Source organism: Malaya genurostris, chromosome 2 (assembly GCF_030247185.1).
Source record: "Malaya genurostris strain Urasoe2022 chromosome 2, Malgen_1.1, whole genome shotgun sequence".
Lineage (NCBI taxonomy): Eukaryota > Metazoa > Arthropoda > Insecta > Diptera > Culicidae > Malaya > Malaya genurostris.
Window position 1 is genome coordinate 172,478,552 of NC_080571.1, and position 25,226 is coordinate 172,503,777.

General features: G+C 42.2%; 1 protein-coding gene across 10 annotated transcripts in view; it reads left to right on the forward strand.

Annotated features, from left to right (window-relative positions):
- Positions 1-25,226, forward strand: part of LOC131427388 (calcineurin-binding protein cabin-1-like) — a 1,620,795-nt gene that overhangs the window by 1,404,813 nt on the left and 190,756 nt on the right. For 6 of the 10 annotated variants that reach the window (XM_058590537.1, XM_058590534.1, XM_058590536.1 and 3 more), the window contains one exon: positions 19,373-19,784. The exons of 3 other annotated variants lie outside the window; for them this stretch is intronic. In XM_058590537.1, the coding sequence (XP_058446520.1) occupies positions 19,373-19,784 (412 nt within the window). Of the gene's footprint in view, positions 1-19,372; positions 19,785-25,226 lie in introns of those variants that run through there. One more of the 10 variants, XM_058590541.1, reaches the window with a different exon arrangement.

The following is a 25,226-nucleotide window of genomic DNA, read 5'->3' on the forward strand; positions in this document are numbered from 1 at the left end:
GGTACTAACTGAAAATGGTATGGATTTAATTCTAGTGGCGCCCTCTCATAGAATCGATACGAACTTTTCAGGCGATCTGTTATATATATATATATATATATATATATATATATATATATATATATATATATATATATATATATATATATATATATATATATATATATATATATATATATATATATATATATATATATATATATATATATATATTAGTCTCAAAAAAACCCTAAAAAACTCAATCATAATGCATTACTCTGAAATGCCTTAACGTATCAACATACTTCCTTAAGCAAAATAATAGTATCAAATTAGTTCTACAAGTGTTCCATACATTGTCCATTCGAGAAATAAGACACACAAAAACAACAGCCGAAAATAGATTTTTTGCTGAACAATTATCAAATTTATTACCAAGATAACTGATTCAATTAATTTTGATTTTAAATTTTTATCGCAATAATCGTATCGTTAACATTCAAAATAGAACATAGGACTATAGTTCATTGCCGTTTCAACCTTCCGAGCGAACGGACGTGATTTGGATTTACTGCGAAAGCATTGAAAACCAGTTGTGTGTGTGTGATAAAGTGGTCGGACGATATTGTGTGATAGACAATAGTGCTTTTTCCTCTGAGAGGTTTTTTTTCGCATTATATAATAGAACAGTGCCTTATTGCGAGCGGTCGATCGAAACGGTACCGTTAGCCGATTATTGTTTCGCCGATCAAGACCAAGTGTGAGGATTATAAACAAGCGGCCATTGTGTGAGGATTATAAATAAGTGTGCCTTTTCCTCTCGGAGGTTTTTTGCACATCATCAAAGCGGCGATACGCCGATCGACGAAGTCCAGCTTGGTGTCCCCCGTTGGATCTTAGTTAAGTACCTTTACTTCGTTTATTTTTATTTCTTTATTTGACCATTATATTTCCCCCCGAATCATTTGTTTTTGCGCGGAAGTAGTTCCGCTATGTCTAATTTAAAACCTGCCCCCCCCGCTCCCGATGTTCAAATGGAGACTTCCCTTGTCAGTAAAAAGTCCCGCATAAAGAGCTATCCTGATGGGCTCGCACTACCGGCCGGGCCTTACGCGGTCTATTTCCGGATCAAATCAAAGGAAAAAAAACTGAATATTTTAAAAATATCGCGGGACCTGTATTCGCGATATAATACCATAAAAAGTATAGATAGAATACGGCCAGACAAGCTCAGGGTCCTGTTTACCAGCTCAAAACAGGCTAATGAGCTTGTTCAAAATGATCCTTTTACGCTGGAGTACCGCGTCTACGTGCCAGCTCGTGAAGTCGAAATCGACGGTGTGGTCACCGATTCGAGTTTGACTTGCGAGGATATTCTTAAGTACGGGGCGGGTTGTTTTAAAGACCCCTCACTTAAGAATGTCAAGATACTGGATTGCAAGCGATTGCATTCAGTATCGATCGCCGGGGATGGAACAAAGTCTTATCCCCAATCAGACTCTTATCGTGTGACCTTCGCCGGCTCGGCATTGCCCAACTACATCCTCTTGGACCGGGTTCGTTTGCCTATTCGTTTATTTGTACCCCGGATAATGAATTGTACCAATTGCAAACAACTGGGGCATACAGCTACCCATTGCAGCAATAAGCCACGTTGTGCTAACTGTGGGGAAGCTCATGCGGACGGCTCTTGCGGTAAGGATGCTGAAAAGTGTCTCTACTGTAAGGAGGGTCCGCATGACCTCTCTGACTGTCCCGCTTACAAACTGCGAGGAGATCGGATGAAGCGTTCCCTGAAGGAACACTCCAAGCGTTCCTTTGCCGAGATGGTTAAGAGTGCCACCCCTCCTAAACAGGCAACGAATCCATATGCCTGCTTGTCAACTGACGAGAGCGATTCTGACGACCCTCTGGAAGGTCCATCTTCAGCGGTCCCTCATAGCTGTAGGAAAAGAATGAATAAATCTTCTCATAAGCTACCTAGTAAGGGTTCGAAGGTGTCTTCCGAAGGGCTTCGAAAAGTTACAGCTAACGGGAATCGGGAAAAATCACCGAAGCAAAAAGCTCCTGGTCTCGGAAAACTCAATTCCGAGATGGAATTCCCACCGCTTCCAGGGACTAAAAAATCCCCAAGCGTCCCTGAAAATCCACCAGAGAACCAACTAGGTGCTGGACTTATAAAGTTCTCTGATGTTGTGGACTGGATTTTTACAACTTTCAATATTTCAGACCCTCTTAGAAGCATTTTAATTGCTTTCATGCCAACAGTAAAAACATATTTGAAGCAGTTGACTGCAAATTGGCCCCTTCTTTCAGCGATTGTATCTTTCGATGGCTAAATCATCCACCGAGGTCACGGATCTAATCACTGTTTTACAGTGGAATTGCAGAAGTATTATCCCAAAAATAGATTCATTTAAATTTCTAGTAAACAATCTGAAATGTGACGCATTTGCATTGTGCGAAACTTGGCTAACTTCTGAAATACCCTTAAACTTTCACGATTTTAACATTATTCGTCTGGATCGAGATAATCCCTATGGAGGAGTACTTTTGGGGATCAATAAGTGCTATTCTTTCTATCGCATTAACCTCCCCTCGATACCAGGTATTGAAGTTGTCGCATGTCATGTTACAATCAAAGGTAAGGACCTTTGCATTGCTTCCATCTACATTCCCCCAAGAGCCTCGGTTGGGCATCGGTGGCTCAGTGATATCGTAGAGCTCCTTCCTGCACCGACGTTGGTTTTAGGAGACTTTAACTCACACGGTACGGGATGGGGCTGTCTTCACGATGATAACAGATCAACTATGATCCATGATATCTGCGATAACTTCAATATGACAATCTTGAATACGGGAGAAATGACACGGATTCCTGCACCACCAGCAAGACCAAGTGCGCTGGATTTATCCCTTTGCTCGACATCGCTACGGTTGGATTGCACGTGGGAGGTAATTCCTGATCCCCACGGTAGCGATCATCTACCGATCGTAATATCAATCACCAGCGGCTCAAAACCATCGAAGACAATCAATGTTTCGTACGACCTCACACGAAATATTGATTGGAATAGCTATGCGACCTCGATATCTGAGAAACTTGAAAGAACTCAACAACTTCCTCCGGAGGAAGAGTACACGTTTTTGGCTGGCTTGATTCTCGACACCGCGACTCAAGCTCAGACGAAACGTGTACCCGGCGCGAAAACTAACATCCGTCCTCCCAACCCGTGGTGGGACAAAGAGTGCACAAATTTAAACGCGGAGAGAGCCTCCGCGTATAAAATATTCAGAAAAAATGGAACACCTGATAATTACCGGAATTACGCGGCGTTAGACGTTAAAACTAAGAACTTGATTAGAGCCAAGAAACGCGGTTACTGGCGTCGGTTTATAGACGGCTTAACGAAAGAAACATCTATGAGTACTCTTTGGAACACAGCCCGACGAATGCGCAATCATAACACCACGAATGAAAGCGAGGAATATTCCAACCGCTGGATATTCGATTTCGCTAAAAAAGTATGCCCAGACTCTGTTCCGGAACAGAAGATCACCCGCGCCGCGACACCAAATACAAACGAAACACCGTTTTCGATGGTAGAGCTCTCATTTGCACTCTTGTCATGTAACAATAAAGCCCCGGGATTAGACAGAATAAAATTCAACTTGTTGAAAAATCTGCCAGACCCCGCCAAAAGGCGCTTGTTGAGTTTATTCAATAAGTTCCTTGAGGACAACATTGTTCCACATGACTGGAGACAAGTGAAAGTGATCGCCATTCAAAAACCAGGAAAATCAGCCTCCGATCACAATTCGTATCGGCCGATTGCTATGCTTTCCTGTATCCGGAAATTGTTCGAAAAAATGATTCTCTTCCGTCTAGACAATTGGGTCGAAACTAATGGCTTACTTTCAGATACACAATTTGGTTTCCGCAGGGGTAAAGGAACGAACGATTGTCTTGCGTTGCTCTCAACAGAAATTCAAATGGCATTTGCTCGTAAAGAACAAATGGCGTCAGTTTTCCTAGACATTAAGGGGGCTTTTGACTCAGTTTCTATAAATATCTTATCTGAGAAGCTGCATCAGCATGGTCTTTCGCCAGTTTTGAACAACTTTTTACATAATCTATTGTCTGAGAAACACATGTATTTCGCGCATGGTGATTTGTCGATAATACGATTCAGTTACATGGGTCTTCCTCAGGGCTCATGCTTAAGCCCCCTTCTATACAATTTTTACGTAAACGACATCGATAAATGTATCAACACATCTTGCACGCTAAGACAACTTGCCGACGACAGCGTTGTGTCTATTATAGGACCCAAAGCTGGCGATCTGCAAGGGCCGTTACAAGATACTCTTGTCAACTTATCCACATGGGCTCTTCAAATGGGTATCGAATTCTCTACGGAGAAAACTGAGCTGGTTGTATTTTCGAGAAAGCGAGAACCAGCACAATTACAGCTTCAACTAGGGGGTGAAACCATAGCTCAGGTCTTCACATTTAAATATCTCGGGGTCTGGTTCGACTCCAAAGGCACCTGGGGATGTCACATTAGGTATCTGAAAAGAAAATGCCAACAAAGAATCAACTTTCTTCGTACAATAACCGGGTCGTGGTGGGGTGCCCATCCAGGAGACCTGATCAGGCTGTACCAAACAACGATATTGTCCGTGATGGAATACGGATGCTTTTGCTTCCGATCCGCGGCGAACACTCATTTCATCATGCTGGAAAGAATTCAGTATCGTTGTTTGCGTATTGCCTTGGGTTGCATGCAATCGACTCATACGATGAGCCTCGAAGTGCTGGCGGGTGTTCTCCCATTGAAAAACCGGTTCTGGGATCTCTCATATCGTTTGCTCATTCGATGCGACATTTTGAATACTCTGGTGATTGAAAATTTCGAAAGGTTAGTTGAGCTTAATTCTCAAACCCGTTTTATGTCCTTGTATTTTGATTACATGGCTCAGAATATTAATCCTTCTTCGTTTGTTTCCAACCGTGCTCATTTCTTGGATACTTCTGATTCTACTGTGTTTTTCGACACATCCATGAGAGAAGAAATTCGTGGAATTCCGGCTCACGTGCGCCCTCAAGTGGCCCCAAATATTTTTTATAATAAATTTAGAACAGTCAACTGTGAAAAGGTGTTTTACACTGACGGATCAAACATCAACAGGTCCACAGGCTTCGGCATCTTCAATCAAAACATCACCGCTTCTTACAAACTCAGTGATCCGGCTTCAGTTTACGTCGCAGAATTAGCTGCTATTCAGTACACCCTCGAGATCATTGAAACCTTGCCCAAAGACCATTACTTCATTGTCACGGACAGTCTAAGCTCAATAGAAGCTCTCCGGGCAATGAAGCCAGGAAAGTATCCCCCATATTTCCTGGGGAAAATACGGGAACATTTCAGTACTTTATCTGAACGGTCTTATTTAATATCATTAGTCTGGGTCCCTTCGCATTGTTCCATTCCGGGCAATGAAAAGGCAGACTCATTGGCTAAAGTGGGCGCATTAGAAGGTGATATTTATGAAAGACCAATCTGCTTCAATGAATTTTTCAGTATTTCTCGTCAGAAAACTCTCGAAAGTTGGCAAACTTCATGGACGAATGACGAACTGGGACGATGGCTACACTCCATTATCCCTAAGGTATCGACGAAACCTTGGTTCAAGGGGATGAACGTGAGTCGTGATTTCATTCGCGTTATGTCACGACTCATGTCAAATCACTATACATTCAACGCACATCTCCGGCGTATCGGGATCGTGGAGAACGGGCTCTGCACCTGTGGCGACGGTTATCAGGACATCGAGCATGTCGTGTGGTCGTGCGTAGAGTATCGCGACGCCAGGTCGAAGCTACTGGAATCCCTCAGGGCCCGAGGTAGACCGCCTGAGGTTCCGGTTCGGGATGTGTTGGCGAGTCGGGATAGTTCATATATGCTTCTCATATACCAGTTTCTCAAACACATTAATATACAAGTGTAATCTGTTACATCTGGCTTAGAAAGTTCCTCCTATTTATCGACGTTGTTTCAACTGTGGCTAAGAATTATTTCTCAACTGCAGGTTCGACACTAACTTCCGCCGATTATCCCGATTCCTCATCTGTCCACCATCTTCATCGGAACTAACAAGATCTTTTTGCTGTCACTAACCTCCGCTTCCCCCCTCCCCGTCTCTTCACCATCTCGATGTCAACTAATTAGATCTCTGTCGTTTTTAGTCATTTCATTTCCATATCCCCTTTTTACTCCGTTTTACGCAATATTTACTTCGCTATATTTTTTTTTTTTCATTTTCTTCTGTAACAACACCATCAGCGCCCACGGAAACTTATCAACAGCATGCGGGCCACCCGCCGGGTATTCGTAACCTGGGGGTGTTTCCCGCGGACCCACACGGACCGAAGAATGCGGCCAACATGAATATTCACCAACGCCATATGGAAGACTCTCATGAAATATTCAGATCACCGGCCGATCACCACATGAAGGCTGGATCTGCCAAAGTCAACCACTGCGACCCAAATATGACATTACTTAATGATACAACCCTAGTTTTAAGTTAGTCGTAAATTTTAAATTAGTAAAAGCCCTTGGCATCTTAGAGCTTAAGCAGTGTGCCTTAAACATTATATTCTTGAATAAAAAAAAAAAAAAATAGGACTATAGTTGATGGCGGTTTGGTATGTATTGAATAAATGAAACAATGAATTATTTTATGATATAAAACTAAATATTTTCTTGTAAGGGTGAGTCTTCTGAACTTCTCCTATTTTGTTTGTTTGACAATGCCAAGATAGGGTCTGAAGTTAACAGCAGCCTTCAAAAACATCTTCGATGTTCACCATTCTGCTGAATTTTCTAGCATGTTGCTCTCTGAACTAATTTCATACTATTATTTTACTAAAAGAAGTATGTTGATACGTTAAGGCGTTTAAGAGTTATGCAATGGTTTTGAGATTTTTGAAGGTATTTTAAGACTAATTTAAATATGTTAAAAAAATAATACCCTTCCAAATTTCTCTCAAATTTATATATTTCAGGAACCGCATAGGATACATTTTTATCGATCTGACATCTGTGAATATTGATGTTTGAATGTTGACTAGTTTTTGATGAAAAAACAATCATAACTTTTTACTGGTCACTCATATGAAAAAGCTCTGCATCCTTTGTTGATTATTACCCTATCCAGGATGGATTTTGGGGGAAGAATCTTTTTGTGATCCAGCGACTGAATCTGTCAAATTGCTGTGAGGAAGTGGCGCAAATTGGGAATATCCCTCTTCGGTAGGAGACGAGTTAGTTAGTTTCATCTGTCTGTTTAGTTTATTTGTCGTCAATCAAAAGTAGACCATAAGGATAATTACAATAATCGTCTTAAATTAGTAAACTATTCTAAATAGATCACTAAATAATGTATAATTTTTTATGAGTTAAATAATAATAATTGGCTTACCGAATAGAACTGAAATATTGCTTTAGTTTGTTTTTTTGACATAGTGAAATCGACTGCTTCTGAATGCTTGTTGTATACAGCCATCAATTGATTTATTGGCCCATTTTTTGCATAGCTTGTTCGCTGGTGGTTTGTAATAAAAATATTTCGATTTCTTAAACGCCGAGCTGGTATGTAAAAATTTAGTTTGGACAGGAGTTGACTGGAATCTATGCGATTTGAGACAATGTCATTTACAAATGAGACCATTGAAAATTCTCTGCGTTCTTTTAATGTTTGAATACTGATCAGCATACAGCGGGCTTTATATGACGGAAGAGTAAGTCTTGTCCAACCTAATTTACGAAGTGCAAATAACAAAAATTGTTTTTGAACTGATTCTATTCGATCTTCCCATGTGATTAAGTAAGGTGACCAAACTAAGCTACAGTATTCTAGTACGGACCGAACATAGGCAATGTATAATGTTTTAATTGTATACGGATCGTGAAAACAGTAACAAAATCGTTTTATGAATCCTAGCATGTTATTGGCTCTGTTTATGATTGTATTATAATGGTCAACAAAAGTCATTTTAGAATCTAGTATTATTCCTAAGTCCCTAATTCTTTCGCATTTTTGAACTGTTTGACTTCCAAGAGTAAGTATCAAGTCAGGTGTATTTCGTTTTTTACTGAATGTTATTCTACTGCATTTTTTCACATTTAGTTGAAGAAGACTTTTGTTACACCATGTATAAAAAGAAAGAATTTCTTCTTGATAAACCTTGGCATCCTCACTTTTCTCTATTTCTAAAAATAGTTTTATATCGTCTGCGTATATTAGAATTTTTATTTTTTTTAAAGAAAGGAAATGTCGTTAACAAACAAGATAAATAAAAGAGGACCTAAATGAGATCCCTGGGGGACCCCGGAACTGACGTGAATGGGGCTCGACTTTTTACCCTTAAATTTTACAATTTGTTGACAATTTGTTAGATAAGATTCCAACCAATTAAGAAGACCTGGTAAGATTCCCAATTTCTGTAATTTGAACATAAGCATGGGTATGTCAACACGATCGAATGCTTTGCTGAAATCTGTATAAAGAGCTTCAATGTAATTTCCCTTGTCCATAGCGATCAGGGTATAGTGGACGAATTCAAGCAAATTAGTAGTAGTGGAACGTCCTTTGAAAAATCCATGTTGCATGTGAGTAATAAGGAAAGAGTTTTTCCACGTTTCTGGAAAAACTCCAGACTGAAGCGAATTATTAAAAAGCCAGCACAAAGGGGTTGCAAGATCTAATGCTAATTTTTTCATAAATATGGGTGGAATCCCATCAGGTCCGGCACTTTTAGAGACATCTAATTTGTTTAGGGCATCTATTATGTCTAGCACTTCAATTTGATTTACATTAATATCTTCAGTAAACTCTGGAAAGAAATTAAAATATTCACGATCGCGGTCATCTTCAGAAAACTTCGTGCAGATTTGTTGAAAAAATTTAGCGAAAAGATTACAAATTTCTTGTGAGTTATTACCAGTTCCTGTAGATACATTCTTGACGGAAAGTTTTCTGATTTCAATTTGTTTCTAAAATAACTAAAGAATTTTTTTGGGCAAGACTTTATTTCCTGTTCAGTTCTTGAGTTGTACTCTTTGAATGCAGTATCAATTGCTGAACTTAGTTGGTCACAGATGTGTATGTAATTCGATAAATTGTCACTATTATTTTCTCTTTTGTACTTTTTATGAGCTTTTTGTTTTCGATTTCTTAGGTTTCTAATATGCTCGTTATACCAAACAGGATACTTTGAATTATTTTGTCGATTAATTTTCTTTAATGGGACATGTTCATTTATTATGTCGTACAGCCGTGCGTAGAAAATATCGACTGAAATTTCGACATTTCTTTCGTTTCTAAGGAGTTCTTGCCAATCTATTTCTCGTAGCTTACGATTAATACTATTATAATTTGCTGAGTGGTAATCGAAAATCTCCTCATACTCATAGTCGTCGGGTCTATTAATCTGATGTATAAATATTGAGAATTCGATTGCTGTATGAAAAGCTTCATTTTTCCACAATGGAGTTGGTGATTCTATTACACAAAAATCATCGTGAATATTAGTAAATAAAAAATCTAAATAACAGTTTTGCTGATTTTTTACATGATTAATTTGATTAAGACCTAAACCGGATATTTTGTCGAATAAGTAATGAAGTGTTTCATTCTCCCCAACGAGAGGTAGTAAAATGCTCTCATTTTCAGCGTCTGGAATAAAGTCGATATTGCGCTGATTAAAGTCTCCATATATATGAACTTTAGCTTCCGATGGAAGCTTAGTCATGATTTCATCAGCAACATGCAGAAATTTTTCATATGTAGCTTTTTGGGCATTGTTAGGAGGAAAATATACTGAAACAAAAATATGTGTTTCACCTGCTAAATGAATTCTTACCCATACGTGTTCAAATTCTTTAAATTTCGTAGTCATTTCGGCGTCAAATTCTGCTAAAACAGCAATAAGAACACCTCCCCCCGATTTTTTATCAGATGTATGGAGCTCACGATCGTTTCTAAAAACGTTGTAAATGTTTCCGAAGACTTCCGTGCTGTTAACGCTATCATCCCAACTAGTTTCGGTTGCTAGAATAATTCCATACGAACACCCTAAAATATTTTTATGGATTTCATTAATCTTTAGTGCGCTCTTCATACGGTTAAAATTTTGACAATATGCTACGATTTCTGTCGACGACGATAGATGAGGAGATCTTATTGAACATGATTGTTGACTTATGATAATATTGTCATTATTCTCTTCTTCTGGGTAATGCGTCAAAATTGCCGAAAACACGAATGTTGAGCACGACAGGCCACGCACGTATCAGTTGACGAACATTCAGCAGACATTTGATTCGGCATCGTTAGTTGCAGGTTGTGCTCTCGATAAGGATTAATCGTCGGTCCTCTTTGAAAATTAATTGTAGGTCTGTAATTTGTTGGTGGTCCCGAAAATCGATCCTTAGCTGCAGCAAGAAGTATTCTATCAGGTGGAAGATTATTTCGGCTGTTTTTGTAGTTGTTGTTGTTATAGTTAGTGCAATTATTATTCATGTCGTGACTAATAATGTTATTACAATGTCGTTTTGTAGATGAATGATGCGTTGAAAGAGTATTGGATCTGTTATTGTAATTTTTTCTTGAATTTCGCTTTTTGCACCTTCTTGACTTGTCAGCCTCATTTTGCTAACGTCGGAACCTAGATTGACGTGCGTCGTACTCATTCCAATCAGCTTTCCATACCTTTTTGGTGCCTAATAAACGCCACCTAGAATAGTCGGGTTTTATACAGTTCAATTCGTCATCCAAACTGGGGCATGAGTCAGGTGTCGATGATGATGATACAGCAATTTGGATTCCAGCAATATTTGTTGATAAAGACTTCAACTCCTCTAGAATGTCCAACTCGACCATAGAATTCGGATTGTTAGGTAAACAGGTTGCTGTGTCAAGAGATAGCTGGCTGAGTTGACTTATTTCGTTACTCAGGTCTCGCAAATTTGAAAAAAATTCTGACGTCACGGTTTGCAGTGTCGAGAACACACTTTCCTTTGTCGATTTTAAAGCTGTATCTAGCAGTGCAGTCATGTGATTTTTAATACTTGTCACACTTCCCGGCAAACTGCTATTTTTATTTAGTGCGATCAGCTCATTTTTTATGGTAGTGAGTAAGACTTCTAGTCCGTCAATCGCCTCATGTATTACAGTTGGCTTCTCCTGTTGAAAAGCAAACTTATGCAGCACTTCCGTGTTGGCCTGAAGTTGCTTCTCCAGCAGTTTTTGTTGCTCAACAAGGCTGCTATAATGCATCTTTACTTGTAGTAATTCTTGACATACCTCGCAACATGGCAGCCCATAAGAATTAATATCTGCTTTTTTGTCCTGAGAGAACCGCGCTGAATGGTAACACCGATGCAGGCCGCATGAAATTTTCGAGGGCAGCCAACGCATGTCCACATGATTGTGTCTACGGAGGTATCCAGTGCACAAATTTCACAACTCATGTTGATTACACAACTAAAAACAGTTAAAATAAACAATAAATAATATTTCGCGGGCGGCACTGGGAGCGAATGAAAAACACGTCCGAACTTGACGACGTCTAATGAAGAAAAAAACATTGTGGAACATTCTTGAGCGTTGATTGTTTACGGGACGCCTGTTTTCGAATCTTCTTAACTCAGCACGTATGGGACACGATTTTATAGTAGATGGATAGTCGCCATCACAGTTCACACATTTCACTGCGATGGTAGGCAATCGTTGGTATTGTGGGATTCGGCACATTTATTGAACCGAGTTTTCATATGGTAATTCCTAGCTCCATGACCGTAGTTCAAACAGTACGTGCACTGTGTGATATCCCGATGTACCGGTTTATACTTTTGCTATTCGATAATAATATGAAACAGCGATTTAATCATTTTCAGGTGACTTATGGTGGTGGAGCCCTTCTCCAGATGAATTAAGTACAGTTGATCTCGATACTTTCGATTTTCCGTGTTGTGTCGTTACATTTTAAATACCATCATATGCTTTATTCTGGCAACTGGCAGATCAGCGTATTGGTTGTTACTCAGCAAACGGTCGTTTACCTGTACATCACTTGGCTTCAGACGCTTAGCATTGGGGCAGCAGTGACCATGTCCAAGGGCTTGAGGACCTCTTCCCAGGTCACTGCGAGTTGTAGGGCTCGTCTAGGTTGTGGTGGCGTTTAATAGTGGCCTCTGTTTAACTTTTATAAAAAGCTGCTCGTATCCGCAAAAAAGTCCTACTATAGCGACCGAGTGCCGCTTAAAGTGGACAAGCCCGATATCCCGTGTCCTGATGCCGGATGAGCGGAGCTTAACGGGCATCTGGCGCCCCCATCAGTATAGGGTTGTTTCCCAAGTCTAATCCTGCTCAGTGAGGGGTCTGTACGGAGGGATGCGAAAGGACGGACAAGTGCTTCCAAACCTAGCCCTCCTGGGGGCAGCAGGGACTATGTCTAAGGGCTTGATGACCCCTCCCCCGGCAACTGCGAGTTGTAGGGCTTGCCTAGGAAGTGGTGGGGCTAGGCAGTGAGCTCTGCTAATTCTCTATAAAAAGCTGCATGTATCCGCTAGCAAGTCCTACTAAAGCAATCGTGTGCCGCTCAAAGTGCACAGGCCCAGCAGGAGTGCCGTCTCGGCACGTTAGGACTAACGCCAGTGAGGTCCTAACTATGGCATACTGGCTACTACACAATCCATGGATATGATACGGTAGATCGGAATATATAGAGAAGCTAGGGTTGACAGTTGCGGTATTCTACTCCTTCAGTAAAGCAGGGTGGAACCGGCTTGAAATGGCGAGTAGGCTAATATCGCAGCTGCCAGGGATTCTCCGGGAAGTAAATGCCTGATTTCCAAGGCCAAAAGGAGTAAAGACCATGGCGGAAATGATGGGGCAAAGAAACGTGGCGAGGGGCTCAACCCAAATCTCGACACTCGACCCCCGGATCCGAGCCATGTAAGCGAACCCGGCGAGAATCCATGGGTGAAGGTCGCCAAGAAGAAAAGGGTTCCAAAAGATGCTGGGCCCATTCCCGGGAGGAGGACTAGGGACAAAGACGAGGCTTTGTTGGTTAAGGCCGACAAAGAAAAGTACGCCGATGTGCTCAAGGCCATGCGGAGTGAGGCAAAGCTAGCCGAGCTTGGCAAAGAGGTTCGCAGCATCCGTCGCACGAAAACGGGAGAGATGCTGCTCGAGCTAAAAAAAAGGAGGCACAGGTGGGCGGAACGGAGCTTGTTGCGTTGGCCCAACAAGTCTTGGGCGACACGGCCGAAGTTAGAGCCCTGCGTAGCGAGGTTGCACTCCAGTGCAAACAGTTGGATGAAATCGCCACCGCAGAAGAACTGGCTATGGCCATCAAGGAGCAAGGAGGTGTGGATGTCCCACAGGAATCCATCCGTTTGAGAAAAGGTTCACAGGGCATCCAGATAGCTACATTCAAGCTATCGGCCACGGATGCTAACAAGGTCCTCAAAGTGGGCAGTGCTGTACCAGTCAGTAGCTGAATGGGGCATTGATGTCGCGATTCTCTCGGATCCTTATCACACACCGGTAGATAACGGGAACTGGGTGTCGGACGAATCCAAGACTGTGGCGACCTTGACGACTGGTCGATACCCAGTGCAATAGATGGTGAAAACGCAAGCGGAGGGAGTAGCCATAGCGAAAATAAACGGAGTGTATTACTGTAGCTGCTACGCTCCACCGAGATGGTCAATAGACCAGTTCACCCGGATGGTCGACATGTTGACCGCAGACCTGGTGGGTCGGAAGCCGGTGGTGATAGCGGGTGACTTCAACGCCTGGCAACAGCTTGGGGCAGCCGCTATACCAATAGGAGAGGACAGACGTTACTGGAGGCCCTCGCCAAGTTAGACGTCGTGTTAGCGAATGATGGACTGAAAAGTACCTTCCAGCGGAACGGAGTCGAGTCGTTTATCGACCTTACTTTCTGTAGTCCCGGCCTAGCCAGAGATCTTAATTGGAGAGTTGATGATGGCTACACCCATAGCGACCATCTAGCCATTCGCTACACGATTGGTCAATTGGCGAGAAGCACAAAGAGGAGTAATACTCCCAAAACTCTGTCGTGGAAGGTAGCCAACTTCGACCGCGAAACGTTCTGCGCTGCCCTTGAATTGGAGGAGCAAAACGCGAACCTGAGAGGGGGCGAGTCAGTCGCTATCTTCTCACGTGCGTATGACGCTACCATGCCTAGAAAGGCCCAACCGAAAACCAACAGACCACCGGTCTATTGGTGGAACGAGCAAATTGCACGTCTTCGCGCACCCTGCCTCAGGGCTAGAAGAAGGATGCAAAGAGCTCGATCAGCGGAGATGAGGATGGATAGGCACACGGCGTTCAAAACGTCGAAGTTAGCACTAAACAAGGCCATCAGCGCAAGCAAAAGAGCCTGTTTCGACCAGCTATGTGAGAGAGCCGACTCCAATCCATGAGGCGATGCCTACAGGATGGTAATGGCCAAAACGAGAGGGGCGCTAGCACCCCCTGAACGTAGTCTGGCGTGGTTGAAGGAAATCATAACGGTTCTCTTTCCTCACCACGACACGTCCTACTGGCAGCCAGCCCCGCTACCAGCGAACGAAGTTGAAAAGGTAACGAACGAGGAGTTGCTCACTGCAGCGAGATCGCTCGATACAAAGAAAGCCCCAGGGCCAGACGGTATCCCGAACGTGGCTCTAAAGGCGGCTATAATTACAAAACCGGACATGTTCAGGGAGGTCATGCAGAGATGTCTGGATGAGCGTACGTTCCCAGACAGTTGGAAAATGCAAAAGTTGGTACTACTACCGAAACCTGGGAAACCCCCAGGGGACTCATCGGCGTATAGACCAATCTGTCTGATAGACACTGTGGGAAAGCTCCTTGAGACAATCATCCTCAACAGGCTATCCCCCTTCATAGAGGAGGCAGAAGGACTGTCCAGCCAGCAGTACGGGTTTCGCAGAGGCAGGTCAACGGCGGATGCCATAACATCGGTGGTAACCACGGCAGAGGTAGCTATCCAGCGCAAACGACGAGGAATCCACTACTGTGCGGTAGTAACGCTGGAAGTACCGGAAGGACTGTACAAGATTCTGGAAAGCTACTTCCAGAACCGAGTATTGCTCTATGAGACTGACGAAGGCACACGTAACACTCCAATCACGGCTGGAGTACCACAGGGATCTATCCTGGGCTCGATCCTGTGGAATATAATGTACGATGGAGTACTGAGGTTGAGGCTCCCTCCGGGTGTCAAGATAGTCGGATTCGCGGACGACGTCACACTGACAGTCTACGGCGAATTCATCGAAGAGGTCGAACTGAGTGCATCACACTCAATCTGCTTGGTAGAGGACTGGCTGCGTAGCAGAAACTGCAACTCGCGCACCACAAAACAGAGGTGATGGTGGTTAACAACCGCAAATCGGAGCAGGAGGCGTTGGTACATGCCGGAGATTGCGTGATCCCCTCCAATAGATCACTGAAGCAATTGGGTGTGATGCTGGACGACAAACTCAGTTTCAGCAAGCACGTTGAATACGCCTGCAAGCACGCATCAATAGCGATCGTGGCACTCTCACGATTGATGGCCAACAGCTCGCCTGTGCGCTCTAGTAAACGTAGGTTACCGGTAGGAGTGGCAGTTTCGATCCTCAGGTACGGCAGCCCGGTATGGGCGTCGGCACTTGGAGTGGAACGCAACGCACAGATGCTGGAGAGTACGCAAAGACTGATGTGTCTTCGCGTAATCAGTGCGGTATCGAGGGATGCGGCTTGCTTGGTTGCAAGTATGATGCCTATCGGTCTGATAGTGAAGGAAGACGCGGAGTGCTACAGCATGCGAGGAGACCGGAACGCCCGTAGGGCCTCCAAAGCCGCTTCTCTACGCAGATGGCAACAAAAGTGGGACAGCTCCACCAAGGGTAGATGGACACACCGACTCATACCTAAGGTCTCGAGTTGGTTAGATAGACCTCACGGAGAAGTGAACTTCGGCCTCACGCAATTCCTCACAGGCCACGGGTGCTTCAGATGGTACTTCCACAGGTTCGGCCACGCGACATCCCCTGTATGTCCTGGCTGCCCAGACGAGATCGAGACGGCATAACACATCTTATTCGCATGTCCTCGTTTCGCGGGAGTGAGCTACTGGAGGCATGCGGCATTGACACCACACCGGAGAACCTGATACAGAGAATGTGTCACTGCGTAGAGAACTGGAACGCAGTGTCGACCGCGGCATCCCAAATTGCGGGCATATTGCAGCGGAAATGGAGTGCGGATCAACAACAGGCAACCGCGACCGCTAGCCGCGTGTAACCGTTGTAGGCTCAAGAGGGATCAGCGAATAAACGTCGGTCCGGGAAAACCTCCTTCGCCGGGGAGCTCTTCGTCGGAGTAGTCTAGATCCATCGTCGGGGACTAGACGAGTAGTACGTAAAACTGCTAGGATCGTCGGGGCGCCAGTGAACTGGAAACTATCCTCCAACTGGAATAATTGGATCGACCCAGGCATCCTCTCGGTCGGGCGTTGACGGGTATCGAAAGCGTCGGTTTCGGGATAGCCTGCTTCGTCGGGGAACTCTCCGTCGGTGTAGGCGAGATCCTTCGGCGGGGGCTAGTCGAGCAGTCGTCACAACACCGATTCGAGTCGTCGAGGCGCCAGCGAACCGGAAGCCATGCTCCAATCGGAATCGCCGGACCGACCTCGGCACTCCTTCGGGTGTCCCGTGTGGAGTAACAGAGAACTCGGTGTCGGGAGAACTTCCTTCGCCGGGGAACTCTTCATCGGAGTAGTCTAGATCCTTCGTTGGGGACTAGACGAGTAAATCGTGGCGTATTACCGCTAGGATCGTCAGTGAACCGGAAGCTATCCTCCAACCGGAATCACTGGATCGACCCAGGCATCCTCGGTCGGGCGTTGACGGGAATCGAAAGAGTCGGTTTTGGGAGGGTCTCCTTCATCGGGGAACTCTCCGTCGGTGTAGGCTAGATCCTTCGGCGGGGGCTAGTCGAGTAGCCGCCACAACACCGATTCGAGTCGTCGAGGCGCCAGCGAACCGGAAGCCATGCTTCCACCGAAATCGCGGGACCGACATCGGCACTCCATCGGGTGTCCCGTGTGGTGTAAGAGACTCGGTGTCGGGAGATTCTCCTTTGCCGGGGAACTCTCCGTCGGAGTAGTCTAGATCCTTTGTCGGGGACTAGATGAGTAGATCGTCGCGTCTAGGATCGTCTGAGCGCCAGTGAACTGGAAGTCACGCTCCAACCGGAATCACTGGATCGACTTAGGCATCCTTTCGGTCGGGTCGTAGACGCGTAGACGGTTCGGGAGGACTTCCCTCGTCGGGGAACCCTCCGTCGGTGTAGACTAGATCTTTTGACGGAGACTAGTCGAGTAGTTCCGCGACGTAGCATCAGTTTTGGGTCGTCGAGGCGCCAGTGAACCGGAAGTTACCCTCCAGCCGGCATCACTGGACCGACCTCGTCATCCAACTGGTCGATCCCTCGAGAGCAGGATGCTGATCCCCATTCTGCATAAATCTGCTTTGAGCACCAATAGCCTTCCACCCCGAAGTAATACCTAGCGGTGGTGTCGGGGAGGTAGGGTTTGAGATCCAAGGTGTTTAGTGGGTAGTTCCAATCAACAGTTGGGTAGTCCTGTGGAGAGTCCCACATTCCGTGCGTAAATGCATTTCACCTTGTAAAAAAACTAGCTCTCCTCATTTCGAAGTAGCCGCTGGCTCATGGCTCAAAACAGACAAGGAGAAATACGCCGACGTCTTCAGGGCAATGCGGAGCGGGGCAAAACTTGCCACAGTACCACAGGGATCCATCCTGGGCACGCTTCTGTAGAATATAATGTACGATAGCGTATTGAGATTGAGGCTCCCATGGTGGAATACTGGTTGCGTAGCAGGAAACTGCAACTAGCGCACAGAAATGAAGGTGGTAAACAACAAAAAATCAGAGCAAGAGGCGTCGGCACATGCTGGTGATTGCATGATCCCCTCCAAGAGATCACTGAAGCAATTGGGAGTGCTGCTGGACGACACGCTCAGTTTCGGCAAGCACGTTGAATATGCCTGTAAACGTGCTTCAATAGCGATTGTGGCGCTCTCGCGAATGTTGGCTAATAGCTCGCCGGTGCGTTCTAACAAAAGCAGGTTATTGGCAGAAGTGGCAGTTTCGATCCTCAGGTACGGCAGCCTGATATGGGCCTTGGCACTCCGGGGTTAACGCAACGCAATTCGAAAATGGCCCATTCGACCCGGTTGACGATGATTCTCAGGAATGTATATGATACCGTTGATGCTCAGCTGAATGTCTAATGAGACAAATATTGTCATCTATCACTGGTTCATCGTCGGATGATAGGTGGATAACGTTTGTTCATATTTTCATGAAATCAATTTCCAATGATACTGAAAGAGTTCGTGCAGTCATGATACTTGTTATGATTTAATTAGCTATAATCGTAGTTGAGGGGACGATGATATATGTGTTGTCTCAATGTAAGCTCGAGTCACCATTGTGATAACGAATTTCTTCAGCACTGCTTGAGTTGCATCCAAGCATGCCGGCTAGCTCAAAATGTCTACTGCATTTTTCCAAGCATAATTGTAGTATTCTGGTTAATGCTCTGACTGGATATTGCAAACTCAACCATCACATGGCTACCATTCAACGTGCTTATTCGTGTGATTTGTGTGAATGCTATTACAGTACTTCATACCATCTGATATGCAACTGTCCCGCATATCCGAGGTTTTGGTTGCCCATACATGATTGAATCTGTCTGTGGGATCTAGAATTAAAGTATACTCTATATTTTCTCACCTAATGTAGTAAGAAGCTATAGTCGGAGGGGTTCATCGTTCTTCCTGGAGTGAATGAATCCTTTCTGTATTGATCTTAATAGGTTTTAGCAGATTGTTTGGCATCTCTCATGGCGTGCCAAATTCACTTCTGCTCATACATCTTGCGAATCGTTCTTCATTCTTCCGTGAATGCAGGATGGTGTCACTTTTGTAAAATCTCGAATCCCTTTCGGGGGTTAGAGGTTTTTCCAAATGTGCATTTCGGCACCTGCAGATCGTTCAATATCCTTTTGAGGAGTTGAGTTTGAGTTGGATTGCGAATAACTCTCATCATTTAGAAGCTTAGGAGTAAATGTTTCACTTTCTAACCTGCGAAAATTTATGTATGATTATTTCATCTCTTAATTTTAGATTTCATTTCACTTAATAAACAATAATTTCGGGAAGTTTCGGAATGCATTACAAATATGATTGTAACGGTCCTTTCATATTTTCAGGAAATATTTGAACGATTGGAATCGCAATCACTTGTTCGAAAATTCATTGGATGCTTGCATAAACATCTTCTACAACGTAATGAAAAGTTTGTCGGTGAGTAACAACGACAACGAACTACTATCTTTACTGGTCAACATATTCAAAGCATATCGAAAATGCGCTAAACATATACATATACAGAAAAAGGAATATGCTTTATCCATCGCTCTGGTTGATGCCTATAAAATCTTCATCAAAAACAAAGTAAATTTAACGGATAATACCAACTTCTTGGATTTAGCTATCAAATTGTGCACCTATGAACTAAACTATAGGAAAACATTGGATAAAATATATGAAACAAATAAAACTATTGCTGGAAGTGCCGAGACATCCACAACACTAATAACTCCAATGCGACCAATTTCAGCGGTAAGCAAAATTTCCATTATTCATAAGTACCATACTTATTTTTATTTTATTTCAATGGCCACCGAGTAGACTGAGTGTATTAAAGTTCTAAGTTCTTTGATGAATATCATCTAGGCCAAGGGTTCCCAAACTATTTTGAGTCATGAACCCCTTTACTAAAATTAACATAGGCCTCAGGCCAATTTCTGCGGATGGTCAAATAAACACAACTTTTTTAGCGTAAATATTTCAAATAAAAACATATACCAAATAACGTCGTTTACGTCGACCCCCGCAAAAAGGATATCGACCCCAAGGAGTCTATATTGACCACTTCTTTCTACGTGTCCAGCCAATCTTTCGTGTTTTATTACAATGTCAGTATGTTTTAATGCGTCTTTATATGTGTTACTGGGGAGATACTCTTTTCTCCTAGAACACCTTAGTGTTATATCAGTTCCTTACTGGAACCGCCAATATTGGGAGTTGGGAGGAAACTTCCCGATTCTAGTAGTTGCTCTCACCTTAGATCAACCAGGATTTTTTGGATGAGTCTAGGCTAATTGTCTCGCGGCCGGATAGCACTCGTAGCGGACTATCCATCTTAAAATCAATTTGCACGTCAGCTGATTTCGGATTATTGACGAACCTCCCTCTCAAGTGTGAAATGCAAGTCTGAAATGCAAGTGTTTTATTTTAACAAAATCTTAACTATATATCAGGGCTGCTTTTACATAGGGGCAGCAGGGGCAAGTGCCCCCGAGCCCACGGTCTTAGGGGGGTCCAGCAGGACCAACCGAGCAAAAAAAAAAAAAGACAAGACGGAATGGACCAACCGAGAAAAACAAAAAAAAACAGTTAGCTAGGGGCACACAAAAAACCTTGCCCCTGGGCCCATTAATACGTAAAAGCGGCGCTGCTATATATACAGATTATTTTTGTAACACTGTAACCTATAATTCTAGCTCACTCGTGTCCCTAGCTATACCTACGCGTGCATTTAATTTTGCTGCATGGTTATATGAGCATTATTTATGCTAGCATTTTATTACTCTGAATGTGGAATTTCCTATATTTGGCCCTCGACCCGTTTGAAGAGCTGCTTATCTCGGAGTGCACACAAATCATAAATCTATACCTGCTATATTCAGGCACTACAACCGCTTGAAGAGCAATTTAGTTTTGTTCATTGTTTTCAAAATGCTTCTCACTGCCTAGACCCACTCTTTGGCCCAACGGATGTAATCCCTGATTTGATTTAATGATCAAATTGATTTGATTGAGTTATTAATCTAGTCCGTAACATGCCGGCCCTGATAAATTGAAAAAAATATAAAATGTGTATAGACCATTTATCAACTATTTAGTTTATTTACAGCAGTTACTCTGCTTCTAGGCCAATAGTCCTACATGGATGACCTCTACGACGAACTATTGATGATCCCTCTGCGTTGGATTCGATGATCAACGTCTTCGCTGTATAAGATTTGTGTTTTAAAATTTTGCACATCAGTAGTAGACAAAGCGCCATTATTATCATTCCGGCCATGAATAATTCACTATATTTAGAAAATTCCTGTAAGGATTCACCGACCTAGGTGTTGTTGTTGTTGTCTTTCTATCGTCGTATTGTCAATATTCAATTCGATAGTAATCTCGACAACTGATGCTTCGTATGGCGGTGAAATTATTACATTTTCACACTGAACTACGATCATACTTGGATTATTCGTATAATAAAGTACAGAGTTCAGTCGGTGTTGAACAGTCGTTCGCACCGCATACGTATAGCTCTTGGCTACTGGAAATTTTTTCTGGCTACCTAGAGTTTCATTGATTCAAAGCTTCAGTCTTTTTCAAGGCAACCTGAATCACTAACAGTCTTTTTAAAGACTAACAATTAGTCAGCCTTTCTCAAGGCTATACAAAGAGTGATATTTTAATATAATCAGTCTTTTTCAAGACTAAGAAATTAATCAGTCTTTCTTAAGGCTAGCTATTCAAAGAACTATTCTTCGAACTAATCAGTCTTTATAAGCATTGCCACAAAATCAGTATTTATCAAGACTTTTCCAAACTAGGAGTCTAATCGAAGACTAATTTAGCCTAGTTAATTTAATTTCAAATTTCATTCATTTCAAAAATGCCTGCGTCCAACCGGAAAGGCAACAAGCCAAAGGCTAAAAATAATTCAATACGGAATAAATCACAATCCTTTATTCAACATTTTTTCTAATAACATTCACGATCTTATAGAAACTGAATGTAAAAATAAAAGACAACGGACGGACTTCCCTTCCGTTGATCCTATGCCGTCTAACAATATTCACGAGATTCTTCCTGAATCCGATTGTAGAGACATAGAAGAAAATTCTTCAAAAATTCCCAAAATGGACGCTTGTCGTTCTGGGAAGAAACAACAATCTATGCCACCAGTGACGGTGATGATTTCCGATTTCAAAGCATTCCGTACTGAGCTTTCTACTTTTCTCCCGGAAGTAAAAGTCTCATTTCAAATCGGACGAAGAGGAGAATGTCGAGTCTTGGTTGATGGATTGGAATATTACGAACGTTTTATCCGATATTTGTCCGAGAAACTTCATAAATTTTATTCATATGATATAAAATCAGACAGACCCTTCAAGGCTGTCTTGAAAGGCTTATCAAATGATCAAAGTACTCATGAAATTTAAAATGAACTAAAAGAGTTGCTTGGTTTTGCCCCTTCCCAAGTAATACTCATGAAAAAAAGAGCGAATGGTGCTTCTAAACCACCATCTAGAATTTCCCATGAACTTTACCTAATACACTTCAATCGAAGTGACGTAAACAATTTGAAAATTTTAGAAAAAGTACGTTCCATTTCCCACATAAAAACTCATTGGGAAAATTATAAATGGCATAATCGTATTGCATACTTAACGCAATGTCGTAGCTGCCAAGACTTCGGCCATGGAACCAAAACTTGTCATATGGATATATGTTATGGTGTTGGAATGGTGGTAAATCGCATTCGAAAGACGTTTGTCCAATAAATGAAACCACTGATAAATTTTCATGGTCAAATTGCGATGGAAAACATAAATCCAATTATTTGAAATGTCCTGCCAGGGAAAAAAATTTAAACGCTCGTTCGCTTAAACGACAAGTCAAATCAACGACCTTAAATTTACAGAACATACCTGAAAATCAGAAAAAAAAACGTTACAAATGCCACGCCTAATTCTAAGGCACTTATTTCTTCGAATTTAAAACAAAAAACAGGTACGCCTTCCAATTCGTCTTCTAACGAAAACAATTTACTGACAAGCAGATCTTTTTCTAATCTCAGTTACGCTAGTGTAACAGGTAGAAATCTACCACTTAATTCTTCTAATGTAAATAATCAAAACACAGGAATGCCTTGCAGTTCATTTTCTAACGAAAACAATTTATTAATAGGTAGACCGACCAAATCATCTTCTTTTCATGGCAGTTCTAATGGTAGTCTACCTACAAATATTCCTTCAATGCCATTAGCTTCTTTAAATGAAGTCGATTCAGGCGATATAACTGAAAATAAAATGACCTACCTACAAGATCAACTTTTTCAAATGATCATCCGAATCAATTCGACTTCATCACTTTTTGAAGCATTTCAAATCGGATGGCAATTTGCATGATGTTAAATTATTATTTGAATTAATAGTGATTAATTAATAGTGATGTTAAATTATTATTTGAATATTTTAAATTGGAATGCTCGATCTTTAAAATCGAGTGAATATGAATTTTTTAATTTTTTAAAAGTTCCCAAAATTCATATTGCCATTGTGACAGAAACTTTTCTTGAACCAAATGTCAAATTGAAAAGTAATCCACATTATGTGGTTCATCGATTTGACAGGTTTACTGGAATGGGCGGTGTAGTTTCCATTTTTGTCAAACGGCAAATTAAACATCGAAATTTACCTTCTTTCAATACTAAAGTTATTGAAAGCTTGGGAATCGATGTTGATACCATTCATGGAATTTATTTCATCGCTGGAGCATATTTGCCATTCCAATGCATCGGCGAACAATAAAGTTTTTTTAAAGGCGATTTGCAAAAACTCACAAGATATTGACCGAAATTTTTCGTAATAGGGGACTTAAATGCTAAGCATATTCAGTGGAATTGTAGGCAAAATAACAGTAATGGTAAAATACTTCATAATCAACTCTCAGCTGGTTACTTCACAGTTCTTCATACCAGTAATCCGACTTGTTTCTCTTCCGTGAAAAATCCCTCCTCAATTGATCTGGTTTTAACAGATGAAAGTCACATTTGTAGTGAACCGATTACACATGCTGACTTTGACTCAGATCATCTTCCTATAACATTCAGACTTTCCAACGAAGCTATAATTAATCCAATTAGTTCTATTTAAAACTTTCATAGAGCTAATTTATTGGATTACAGATCTCACATTGAAAACCATGTGGATCACAGCAATTGATCCAGCAGGACCAACCGAGCAAAAAAAAAAAAAAGACAAGACGGAATGGACCAACCGAGAAAAACAAAAAAAAACAGTTAGCTAGGGGCACACAAAAAACCTTGCCCCTGGGCCCATTAATACGTAAAAGCGGCGCTGCTATATATACAGATTATTTTTGTAACACTGTAACCTATAATTCTAGCTCACTCGTGTCCCTAGCTATACCTACGCGTGCATTTAATTTTGCTGCATGGTTATATGAGCATTATTTATGCTAGCATTTTATTACTCTGAATGTGGAATTTCCTATATTTGGCCCTCGACCCGTTTGAAGAGCTGCTTATCTCGGAGTGCACACAAATCATAAATCTATACCTGCTATATTCAGGCACTACAACCGCTTGAAGAGCAATTTAGTTTTGTTCATTGTTTTCAAAATGCTTCTCACTGCCTAGACCCACTCTTTGGCCCAACGGATGTAATCCCTGATTTGATTTAATGATCAAATTGATTTGATTGAGTTATTAATCTAGTCCGTAACATGCCGGCCCTGATAAATTGAAAAAAATATAAAATGTGTATAGACCATTTATCAACTATTTAGTTTATTTACAGCAGTTACTCTGCTTCTAGGCCAATAGTCCTACATGGATGACCTCTACGACGAACTATTGATGATCCCTCTGCGTTGGATTCGATGATCAACGTCTTCGCTGTATAAGATTTGTGTTTTAAAATTTTGCACATCAGTAGTAGACAAAGCGCCATTATTATCATTCCGGCCATGAATAATTCACTATATTTAGAAAATTCCTGTAAGGATTCACCGACCTAGGTGTTGTTGTTGTTGTCTTTCTATCGTCGTATTGTCAATATTCAATTCGATAGTAATCTCGACAACTGATGCTTCGTATGGCGGTGAAATTATTACATTTTCACACTGAACTACGATCATACTTGGATTATTCGTATAATAAAGTACAGAGTTCAGTCGGTGTTGAAC